This window comes from Silurus meridionalis, chromosome 12, assembly GCF_014805685.1.
Source record: "Silurus meridionalis isolate SWU-2019-XX chromosome 12, ASM1480568v1, whole genome shotgun sequence".
In the NCBI taxonomy this organism is placed as follows: Eukaryota; Metazoa; Chordata; class Actinopteri; order Siluriformes; family Siluridae; genus Silurus; species Silurus meridionalis.
This window is the reverse complement of record NC_060895.1, coordinates 25,491,018-25,503,517: the sequence shown is the minus strand read 5'-3', so window position 1 is coordinate 25,503,517 and position 12,500 is coordinate 25,491,018. Positions and strand designations below refer to the sequence as shown.

The following is a 12,500-nucleotide window of genomic DNA, read 5'->3' as shown; positions in this document are numbered from 1 at the left end:
GGAGTCCTCAAACTACACCCCCACATGTGGAACAGCTCTCTGAACAATACCAAAAACATATTTAATTAGAAATACACATTTTACTCATATCATATCTGTATTTAATAATAAAAGTCGGCTTTCAAACTAAAATTTGTTATAAAATTTTATATGGCTGACGTCACGTGCGGTTTGTTTTTACACGTGAGACTGCGTGCTGCACGGAGAGCGCTATATTATATATTATTTATGATTTATTGATAATACAATTATATTTAATGATTTTATTTATTTTTCATGATTGGTTACTGTTTGTTTTTATTTATTTGTTTGTTTTGTGAGAAAGTTCAGTACTATTCTACATGGAGTTTGTTGTTTGTATCCAGTATCGGTTGATGAATCGGTTATTGGCGAGTACGATCAGGGGATATACCCAGTCTTACTGAGGATGACCTTTTAATACATCACACGTGAAGCTTTGGGGGCCACAATTCTTTTAGTAAGAAGCAAATCAAAAGACTTGATCCCAGAACTCATGAGCCTGAACTGGAGAGTTTGTGGAGAGTGTGGTTGACAGTGCAGTTATGGAGGATGAGGACGGGTGATTGTTCTGACTGATATAGAAGTCTGAGATGCACTGGGTGCTGGTTAGGATCTTTAATTACCGTATTTTTCGGACTATAAGCCACTACTTTTTTCCCCACACTTTAAACGCCGCGGCTTAAACAGTGAAGCGGCCAATTTATGGATTTTTCCTGGGTTTTTCTCGGTTTCACAAGCTTCATGCCAAAAAACTGAACCCCATAACATTAGACCAATGAAGTTGCAGAACGGGTTCAGGTGAACCAATGAAACTCTTTATATTAAATCAGATGTGCTCCCACTGAATCGGCCGCACCACATCATAAATATGAATGATGTTCCTCTGATCTTTGACCTGCCGCTCACTCGGACTGTCTACAGGAAATGAGAATCATTCATCACGCTGAAAACAACCGGGCATGAAAACACACTTCACCTGTGTTCTGAGCTGCACGGCATCGGGAGAAAAGATTCACCGATGGTTATTTTTAAACGCACGACGATGCCAAAAGATAAACTCCCGAGAAAAATAGTTGTGAAAGGAAGGAGGAAGACAGTGAACAATGATTTTCTTGGTAGGCTACTGTTTAGATACAAGCCGTGTAACAGACACTGTCTTTCATTAAAGCCTGTGTAAAGTTCATTAGTTTTAGTGTGGACACCTGCGGCTTATAGACAGGTGCGGCTTATTTATGTTCAAAATAAAAACCTTTATAAAATTCAGTGGGTGCGGCTTATATACGGGTGTGCTTAATAGTCCGGAAATTACGGTATATATTTAAAATATGAAATATATATTTAACGAGGTGGCCAAATTTATCCACTAAGGCCCGATATGGGTGCAGGATTTTATTGTAACCAAGCAGGAACCGAACCTGGACGTCTATTGAAAGTGAAGAACAAGAGGCTCCTGATTGGTTGGAATGAAAACCTGCAACCACACACTCTAGGTTTCAGGATGTTCTTAGCCAACAGAGGAACAGGTGAGCCAATTAGAAGTCTTATTTGGTGGGCGAGGACAGATTGAGAGGATCTCAGATTAAGCCCTGAAACCACTCTTAAAGAGCAGATCTTAGAAATTTAAGTAGCAGTAAACCAACAGATGCACTAAAGTCATTAGAACATGAAACAAAGTCATTAGAACCAGTCACCAGAGAAGATCATTCCCACTTCATTAATTGATTATGGTTTTATGAATAATTGTTTTATTGTTATTAGACTTTTGAAGAATTGAAAACTTGTATATCTTCATCTGGGGAGACATTAAACTCGGGGGGACGTGCCACAATCGTTGCCCAACAGAAGGTGTTAAAGAAGGAGGAAGATGAAGAGGAAGACTACCTCTGTAAGACAGCATTGCACTGCACCACGTGTAGTATATCAGTTTCTCTGGTTGTTTTCTTTTTCTTTACATGATGAAATTTATTTTGAACCAAATTCCAGATGGAGAAGCATCAGAGACAAATATCACCCCTGTTGACCAATCAGATGAAGAATGCATAAAGACTGTAAAAGAAGAGAAAGAACCTGAAGATGATGATGACCTCTGTAGGTTTGAGAAGATCAGTAACACTTAAAATGTTTTTTTTTTACGTTTTAATTTTATTGAAATTGACTGGATATAAATTCTAATTCTAACATTTTAGGTGGAGGAACAACAGTGAGGCGGGTCATCATCGTGGACGAAGACAATGAAGTATTTGAGAAGAAGCCTATAAAAGAGGAGGAACCTGAAGATGACGACTATCTCTGTAAGATAGCAGGGACACATTAGAACCCTGTAAGACCGTACAGGTGCCTTCAAACAGATTAGGGCATAAAACGTGTATACTTGCAACAATCACTGTGTACTTTCCAACTCAAGTTGGATGGTGAATCCAACCAGAATGGTGTTTTGTGGTATTTATTTATTTATTTATTAATTAATTAATTAATTTATTTATTTAAATCTTTTATTTTTTTTACACTTTGGTGTCAACTTATCCCTCACAGCATATTCTGTATTTTGAAAAGTGACGAGTTGTTCATGACCAATTAGTTCAGTGTGAACGAGTCTTCAGTGTTCAACATAATAAGTAGGGGGCGCTGTCTTAATCCAGTTCTCAGTGCTCCAAGGTTAATGTGATATGAGGTGGTATCAAAAACGCAGCCTTGTGCTGCCATCAGTTGGCGTGTTACAAAACTAGTCTAGAAACGTTTTGATCCCACCTTGAACAACACATCCTTGTAGCCCAGGCTGAATCATCTGGGTCAAATTCATGCTCATGTGCTCCATGATCGCTCTTTGAGGGAAAGCAGGAGCAGGTTGCTTGGTGCAGGTTTTATCTGAAACCACTGGTATAAGGACGTATAAAGAGGCTTTTTAGCGGAAGCTTAGAAATAGTCATGATGCGTGTAAATATCAACACTAACACAAGTTATGCCTATGCGATATCAGAGAAGTTTCTTACCATCGCATCGTTCCTTCCAGACTGTGAGGATTGCAGCTCATTCTTTATCAGTGAGTGTGCAGTTCATGGCCCAGCTGTCTTCATCCACAATACTATTGTTCCCACGGGGGTCGTCGACCGAGCCAGACAAACCCTTCCGCTCGGTCTGGAGATTCTGATGGCTGGTGTTTCTGACGCAGACTTGGGTGTGTTTAATAAAGGAGACACAATTCCAGTTGGTGTGCACTTTGGGCCCTACCAGGGAGATCTCGTGGACAGAGATGAAGCGATGAATAGTGTCTACTCATGGGTGGTGAGTTAGTCTTTCAATCGTAATTTATTTCTTGGAGTTTATGTCTAGGTCATCAATATCAAAATAGTTTTCATATAAATAATTTCAGATATACAGGAGCATGCAGTGTGAGGAATACATAGATGCCAAGAGAGAGACACATGCGAACTGGATGAGGTGAAGAACTTACTGCTGATTTCTTGCCTTTATTGTAAATATACTGTCACTCATTCGGTATCTTCTGTGGATTCAGGTATGTGAATTGCGCTCGTAACAGCGAGGAGAAGAATCTCCTGGCATTCCAGTATCGAGGAGAGATCCTCTATCGTTGTTGTCAACCAATAAAACCAGGGCAGGAGCTCTTGGTGTGGTACGACGAGGAGTACGCCAAACATATCGGCATTACATTCGACCACCTTTGGAGCAAAAAGTCAACAAATGGTAATGGTGAGGTCGACTTATGGCAATGACCTTTTTACTAGTATAGAGCATAAAGAATTGTAAATAAGCAGCAAAATATAAACTGTGGTGCTGCAGACTGTGTTTAATATGTATCTGGAATATAGTCGCTTCTGGAGGTCCATGTAAGACATTGGATAGTCCATGCAGAAAAGGACTAACTTGAGTACAAGTCCAGAGTAACTTCATCACTTATATCTCCCATTCTTACCAATTATCTGCTAAACCATGATTCAGCTTAACTTGAGCAAGTGATTCTGCTGCACACGGCCTTGCCAGAAGGAAGCTTCATGCGGGAAGAATTTGTGCCTTAGAATAATAATGCTTCTTGATTTTCTCCTGACGTGGTAGTGAGAAATAGTCTTCAGGTCAGATCCTAATAAGATTTGATTCCTCTGAACACTTTCCCAGAACCTCATCTTGAATCAGGCTTTGTTGCATTGCAGCCTGTGCAAAACCCAAATTAATTAAGATTGAGAGAGACTTCTGCTTACGTAATAATTACCTCTGTATTGGGGCAGTTTGTAGCTGATTTGCCCAGACACTCTTCCATCTCTTTTGGAGATTGGATTCCTTTGAGTGCTTTGAGTCAGGCCTGCAGAAGTCAAGAAGTCTGTGAACAAGGTAAATAGCCTATTATTATTGTTTTCAAACACCACTGAGAAGAATCACTGTTGGAACCATTTAGGTATAGAACACTTATCTCGATTGCTGCAGTGTTAATGGCCCAGCTGATTTATCCAGTTCGTGCCAGACCTACTACTAGCTGATCCAACCGGGTCACGTCCAGTTAGCTCTCTTTGTGGGGAGTTGGCTGCAGTTTAAAGTAAAGTTGCTGGAAGGTTTGCCTCTGCTTACCCATAGCCCCCTTGAGCCTAGAATGCAACTGCAGGATTTCATTTGTTGGCTGTCACACTTGTCGTGTGTAAGTCATCAATCTACATGATTTGGCCTTTTTGCTTTTAAGTGAGGTCGACTGGTTCAACAGATTTCACCACTTGCACTCGAAATTCTAACACCTGTTTTAATTTCCTCCTCCAGAAACGAAAAGTTTGCTTATGCAAGTCTTTTCCTGTTCGTCATGCTCGCTTTCTTACACGTCTCAAATTTACCTTCACAAACACATCAAAAGATGCCATTACGAAGAATACGTGAGGCTCCTGAAATGCGGAGAGATTAAACTTCACAACCCGACGTCTCCAGACACCTCCGGCGGTCACCAAACCTCCTCTGGTTCCAGTGCTAGAAAACTGCAGAAAGAAATGCATCACTGCTCGGAGTGTGGGAAGAGTTTTACTCAGCCGAGTTACCTCCTACAGCACCAGCACATCCACACCAGGGAGCGTCCGTATCACTGCTCAGAGTGCGGCAAGAGTTTTACCCGGCCTGTAAATCTGCAAATACATCAGCGCATCCACACTGGAGAGAAACTATACCACTGCTCACAGTGTGGAAAAGATTTTACTCGACAGAATCACTTCCAGCTGCACCAGCACATGCACACGGGGGAGAAGCCGTATCAGTGCTCAGAGTGCGGCAAGAGTTTTACTCGACCAGGCAACCTCCAGCTGCACAAGCGCATTCACACGGGGGAGAAGCCCTACCACTGCATACAGTGTGGACGCAATTTTACCCAGCAGACCAGTTTCCAGCTGCACCAGCGCATTCACACGGGGGAGAAACCATTTTATTGCTCGCAGTGTGAGAAGAGCTTTACCCGGCTCAGTACGCTCCAAAGACACCAGCTCGTCCACACGGGAGAGAAACCGTATCAGTGCTCAGAGTGCGGGAAGAGTTTCACCCAACAAATCAACCTTCAGCTTCACCAGCGTCTTCATACGGGAGAAAAGCCCTGCCACTGCACACAGTGTGGGAAGAGTTTTACCCGGCTGAGTACCCTCCAACGACACCAGCGTGTGCACACGGGAGAGAAGCTCTATCACTGCTCGGAGTGCGGGAAGTGCTTTACGCAGCAGGTCAACCTCCGGTTACACCAACGCGTCCACACGGGAGAGAAACCGTTTCAGTGTTCAGAGTGCGAGAAGTGTTTTACTCACCTGAGCACTCTCCAGAGACACCAGCGCATTCACACCGGAGAGAAGCCGTATCAATGCTTGCAGTGCGGGAAGAGATTCACTCACCTGAGCACTCTCCAGAGACACCAGCTCATCCACACTGGAGAAAAACCCTATCAGTGTATACGCTGTGGAAAGAGTTTTACTCAACTGAGTACTTTACAAAAACACCAGCACATTCACACAAAGGACAAACAATACCACAGGCCGTAGTGGGAGATCCTACAAACAATACCACAGGCCGAAGTGGGAGAACCTACAAACAATATCACAGGCCGGAGTGGGAGAACCTTCAAACAATAGCACAGGCCGTAGTGGGAGAACCTTCCAATAATATCACAGGCCGGAGTGGGAGAACCTTCAAACAATAGCACAGGCCGTAGTGGGAGAACCTTCCAATATTATATCACAGGCCGGAGTGGGAGAACCTTTAAACAATACCACAGGCCATAGTGGGAGAACCTTCAAACAATACCACAGGCCATAGTGGGAGAAAATTTTATTTACAACTTTGTAGTAGATGCATTTATTTTTTCACAGTGAAATTCTTCTTTGCATGTCAGGAACCTGGGGTCAGAGCTCAGAGTTGGCCTTGATACAGCATGCCTACAGCAGAGAGGGTTAAGGGGTTAAGCCTTGCTCAACAGTGGCAGCTTGGTGATACTGGGGCTTGAACCCTTGACCCTCCAATCAGTAACTGATAGCATTAACCATTAAGCTACCACTTCTCCTTTACCACTATTTGCATCTCCGCAACACTCCAAGGGTAGTGGTATCTAAGTGTTGGTTGAATATAAGGACACACATAACCGATTTCAAAGAACCAGCCTCACATCGGGGCAAAAAATAAAAATAGTTGCGCTCGAACTAGGGTTGCAAAATTCCGAGAATTTTCAAGACTGAAAACTTTCCATGGGAATTAACTGAAAGTTTACAGAATTGCAGGTGAGCCTGTAACAGGGAACTTAAATAGATTTGAAAAAAATCTTGCAGGATAACTTTAGTTAAACTTTCTTTCGGCTTCTCCCATTAGGGGGCGCCACAGCAGACCATCCGCATGTTTGATTTGGCACGTTTTTACGCTGGATGCCCTTCCTAACGCAACCCTTCCCATTTATCCGGGCTTGGGACCGGCACTAAGGCTTGTGCAACCCTAATGGCTGGGGTTGGTTCCCATGTTGGTCCCAAATTTTAGTTAAAACAACCATATTTAATGCACATTCGGTTAAATTTCCACCTTCACATTCACACAGCACACTGACTGCAGGGTTACTGAGGCTACGCCCCCTACAGGCACTGTGCAGTCCTCCATAACACACATCATTTCTACAATCCTGCACACAATATAATGTCCAAAAATGTCTATTTTGGTGAGTTTTCAGTTTTTAACTTCCTTGTGCTGTGTGTAAGCTATTGTGTAAAAATATTAACAATTAAACCAAAATATTAAATGTCTAAAAGTCACAATCTTCATTGGTTGCCTGCACGGCAGCTCATGGCCAAACGAGATGTTTATATTTATATGTGTAAATGATACAGTTTATATACTGTTAGATTTTTTAGCATGCCTGAACAAAAAAATGAATTCTTGGAGAGGTTTCCTATGTGACCTGCGATGACCATGGTGTCTTTTCTGATGAAACACTGCACACAGAATGATGTATACCTTCATCTTCACTTCAATGCAGATAACAGACAAGTATATATATACACACTGGAAAAAACCTGCGCTAAAACTGTTCCTGATTGGGTAAGAACACATGGTAACCAGAGACGTGTGAGTCCAGATAAAGACATTCAGTGTACCTTACGTATTTGCATTGTGAACATCCTGTAGTCACTGAACAGACAACATACTGTAGAAATGTGTGTTTAGAGAACTGGTGTAAAACTGGGGAGCTTCCAACTTGGAAAATTTCCACAAATTCCTCGGCTGAAGTTCCAATTGAAATTTACCGAATTTACTCCGATTGAAGTTCTGCGCTTGCGTGAGAGAACAGAACTCTTCTATACCAGCAGGTGGCAGTATGTATTTTGTATCCAAACAGGGAAACCGGAAGAGCCAGAACTGTGAACATATAAAGCAAGCAGCATTTCCAGCTGCGCGAACGGATTCGTGTAGCTTTTATCAATCATTGCTAATTTGCAGACAAGAGCAAGAATGACAAGTGTCCGTGCGTTCCCTCTTTACTCTGTCATTGTTTGCTTTCTTCAGCCCCATTTTGTTTCGTGTGTGCTCATTCGATAAACTAAATAGCCAATCAGAGTTCTCGATTGTGCTGATTCGACATCCAGAATCGGCCAAAAAACACCTGACGCTGGCCGACTAGAGCCGACAGAGTGGAACACCGGAAAAACTAAAACCGGCCGGTCACATGGGTGTTCTTCAGCTTAGTGTGTCCCAGGCTTAAGGTGTTGGACCACCAAGCTGCACTGCTAGACCCTTGAGCAAGGCTGAGCAGTGACGACAGGCCACTGCTGGGTAAAGTATATTGCACCAACATGGGTTCTAAGCCTAGCATTGTCTTAGGCAAGAAGACTGAAATACAAACATGGCACTTTTTCCTTTACAGGCTTCATAGTTGATTCTCTAAGATAAGTGACATAATTGAAGCCTGGGACAACAGTGTCCTACTGTTTAAACGTCAAGACATCCCAGTTTATAATAACACTTTTTCCAGGAACGCTCTGCACCTGGGGGAACAGGGGTCCTTTCCCCGTACCTGGATCACTCAATTAGCTGAATTTTATTGTTGGCGATTTTACATGATCCGAGTTTGTTTGGTTCTTTGATGTGTCTCCTGGAGTTGCCGTCCCGGTGACTATATGCTTTATATGTGATGTGAGAAGTCTGTCTCTCTCGGGAAACAGGAGTATTCATAATGGAGAGTTTTCCGAATTCAACACGCAGCATGGGTTCGACTGGATCCTTCATCAAAGCATAGTATATTTTTGGTAGGATGTCGATTTTCCCCTGAGGGAAGTTTCAGTAATGCAAAAAATATTTTGTGAAATGTTCTATTTATTTCTGTAAATCCACTTTGAGATAGTGTTCATTGTTATAGAAATAAAAATGTAATTCAATTGAATATTGATTATATTACTTTTTTTTTTGCTACTTCATCAATAAATGATGTTCAGTCAGCACCTTTTGGCACACACCACTTTTCAACGAATCTGATGGCAAAGCCATCACACAGAACGTGAAGCTGGACCTCAGAAATGACAATGCTCTGACACCAGGATCATGATCTGAGCCTACACAAGAATATGTCCAGTTCCACTCTTTTACACGTCTGGTAATCAATTAGCCATTTACTAACAGACACGATAGTGAGGTGGAGAATAGGTTACAGAACAAACATCTTCACAAAGCAAAGAATGCAGGGAGGAGAACCTCAGTTTCTGCATGGGCTTTGGTTAGGATCTCTGTGCTGAATAAATATTACTGTTTGGTTTTGTCATTAGTGATGTGATGATGTACAAACAGAGATTTGTACACTTTAACCTGGAGAGACGTTAAGCTCTGAGGGATGTGGCATCAATATGGACCAACAGAAGGTTGTAAAGAAAGAGGAACCTAAGATGAAGACTGGTTTTATTACAAAGTGTATTAGACCAGACCACTTTCCTTCACAGTCTCCATTTTTTGTAGAGTATCAAATAAGAGTCAAATACAAACCTGATTCGAAATAAGTTGGGACACTGTACAAATTGTGAATAAAAACCAGAATGCAGTGATGTGGAAGTTTAAAATTTCAATATTTTATTCACAATACATCATAGATGACTGCAGGCTGGACATTTCAGTACCCGGATCCTTCTATACAGCATGATGTTGTAATTGATGCAGTATGTGGTCTGGCATTGACATGTTGGAAAATGCAAGGTCTTCCCTGAAAGAGACGACGTCTGGATGGGAGCATATGTTCTAGAACTTGGATATACCTTTTAGCATTGATAATGCCTTTCCAGATGTGTAAGCTGTCCATGCCACACGCACTCATGCAACCCCATATATCAGTTTTCCAAAAAGAACTTCAGATTTTGATTCGTCTGACCACAGAACAGTTTTCCACTTTGCCACAGTCCATTTTAAATGAGCCTTGGCCTTGAGAAAACACATGAGCTTCGGGATCATGTTTAGATACGGCTTCTTTTTTGACCTATAGAGTTTTAGCCGGCGACGGCGAATGGCGCGGTGGATTGTGTTCACCGACAATGTTTTCTGGAAGTATTCCTGAGCCCATGTTGTGATTTCCATTACAGTAACATTCCTGTATGTGATGCAGTGGCATCTAAGGGCCCGAAGATCACGGGCATCCAGTAGGGTTTTCCGGCCTTCACCCTTACACACAGAGATTGTTCCAGATTCTCTGAATCTTTGGATGATATGATGCACTGTAGATGATGAGAACCTCGAACTCTTTGCAATTTTTCTCTGAGAAACTCCTTTCTGATGTTGCTCCACTATTTTTCACCGCAGCATTGAGGGAACTGGTGATCCTCTGCCCATCTTGACTTCTGAGAGACACTGCCACTCTTTTTATAACCAATCATGTTGCCAATTGATCTAATAAGTTGCAAATTGTTCCTCCAGCTGTTCCTTATATGTACTTTTAACTTTTCCAGCCTCTTATTGCTGCCTGTCCCAACTTTTTTGGAATGTGAAGCTCTCATGAAATCCAAAATGATCAAATATTTGGCATTAAAATGTCTCACTTTCAACATTTGATATTTTATCTATATTCTATTGTGAATAAAATATAAGTTCATGAGATTTGTAAATTATTGCATTCGTTTTTTATTAAAGATTTGTACAGTGTCCCAACTTTTTTGGAATCAGGTTTCTACAATTTACAGTGTTGAAATATTAAAACCTGTAACACACACCAGTTCTGTGGACCACCAGGATGAAGAACTCCTGGAAAAAAAGTTGCTTTATGCTTTTACAGTAAAATTGTTTCTTCACATTTCCCAGCAATGTTACAGCACCCCTAGTTCACTGAAGGTTAAGGGCCTTGTTCAGGGGCCCCAAGAATGGCAGCTTGGTGATACCGGCGCTTTAACTTCAACCTTCTGATCAGTAACTCAGAGCCTTAACCACTGATAATCCACCTTATGAGCATCCACCTCCCCAGGTTTTCACATACCTCGGCTTATCAGGAAGCTGGGGTCAGAGAGCAGGGGCAGCCATGATACAGCGCCCCTGGAGCAGGAAGGGTTATGTAGCAGCTTGGTGGTGCCTTAAAGCAGAAGAAGAACCAGTAGATGATGGGTCAGAAGTGATAGTATTATAGGTCAGTCGCATAATAGTCACTTTTTCCTTGAAACAAAAAAAATCCAGGTGGAGAAACTTTGAGCTCTGGTAGAAGCAGCCTGTAAGTGATGAAGATACACTAAAGTCCATTCTGAATATGAGAAGACCTTCACAGTGTTTTTTACACTTTCCATTTTAGCCCATTTTCCATGTCAAAAGCAGAGAGTTTGTGGAGTTGCAGGGTGAAATACTTGTGAAGTTGTTGTCATTGAGGTGTGCGGAGAAGTGACCAAACTCCAGATTATCTGAACACATCAAACTGTAGATAGGGTTTTTCACCTCCTGGAGTTGATTAAATGGTGGGAGCTCAGTGGTTAAGGAATTGAACTCTGGATCGGAAGTTTACAAGGTCAATTCCCAGCACTATCTGGGTTCCACTGCTGGGCCCTACACTGGTTTTTAGATCGAACCAACACATGCTAACTGGATGAGGTGAGAAATAGAGCTAGTGGTGTTTTTTGTCCAAATATAAATATTTTTTTTCTTTAAGAAATTTATACATTTATGAAGAGAAGAATTTCATTGTGCTTCAGTATCCAGAATGAATTCTTTTATTATTATTCTTTATAAGAGCTCTCGATGTGGTATGAAGACCAGTTCTTTGGTCACAGTTTAGAAGAGATTCACATATGTGGAAAAATCAGATACCCAATACAGTCCATATGTATATATTTTTGTCATGTGATGCAGTCATGTGACCTGTTTAAGTCAAGAGAAATAAGATGGATGATGGAAAGGAATGATTGTCCTGTTTGACATCACAAATGTCACTTGCTTTAGATCACTTTTTCCTCAACGAGGACGAAATATGCAATCACTTGCAATTAATGTCAATTCATAGAATATTCACCATTGAGCAGAATTAAATAGACACAGCAGTGTTTTCAGAAGTTTTTGTGAATGAGGGTTTTCTCGGATTCACCCAGACGTAGCTTTTAGCACAGTAATGTACAAATCATAGCTTGCAAAGTTGTGTGTGTGTGTGTGTGTGTGTGTGTGTGTGTGTGTGTGTGTGTGTGTGTGTGCGTGTACAAAGGCTCGTTTATGCTGCATTTGGAGGTGTGCTGATTTTATTTGTGTAGGCATAACACACCAGCTCCACAGAAACCACAACTCTAACGTCCTTACGGAGAAACAGGAATCTCTGTCGACTCTGTGTGTCAGAAACCGAGCCGCTGATCAGATCCCGTTTGTGGAGTATGAAATTTTACAGGACGCATCCACAGGTGAGTTCACCGGTAAACATTCACAATGTGGAAATTCAGCTGAAAAATTATTACAGTGATTTTGAATGATATAATAATTCCATCTTAGGGAGACTCCAGTACATCTGAATCATCTGAAATATCACAGAATGGTGAGAT

At 41.7% G+C, this 12,500-nt stretch overlaps 1 protein-coding gene and 1 long non-coding RNA gene across 3 annotated transcripts in view; both read left to right on the top strand.

Annotated features, from left to right (window-relative positions):
- Positions 1-8,905, top strand: part of LOC124394890 (zinc finger protein 2 homolog) — a 12,996-nt gene extending 4,091 nt beyond the window's left edge. Inside the window, exons 3-9 of one of the 2 annotated variants that reach the window (XM_046863378.1) lie at positions 1,780-1,906; positions 2,005-2,109; positions 2,208-2,312; positions 3,032-3,303; positions 3,392-3,459; positions 3,536-3,729; positions 4,783-8,905. In XM_046863378.1, coding sequence (XP_046719334.1) covers positions 1,780-1,906; positions 2,005-2,109; positions 2,208-2,312; positions 3,032-3,303; positions 3,392-3,459; positions 3,536-3,729; positions 4,783-6,029 — 2,118 coding nt within the window. In that variant the 3' untranslated portion in view covers positions 6,030-8,905. The remainder of the gene's footprint in view (positions 1-1,779; positions 1,907-2,004; positions 2,110-2,207; positions 2,313-3,031; positions 3,304-3,391; positions 3,460-3,535; positions 3,730-4,782) is intronic. The other variant, XM_046863380.1, reaches the window with a different exon arrangement.
- A 3,055-nt stretch (positions 8,906-11,960) lies between these two features.
- Positions 11,961-12,500, top strand: part of LOC124394934 — a 1,909-nt gene continuing 1,369 nt past the window's right edge. The window contains exons 1-2 of the long non-coding RNA XR_006927577.1: positions 11,961-12,362; positions 12,451-12,493. This is a non-coding gene — a long non-coding RNA (uncharacterized LOC124394934). The remainder of the gene's footprint in view (positions 12,363-12,450; positions 12,494-12,500) is intronic.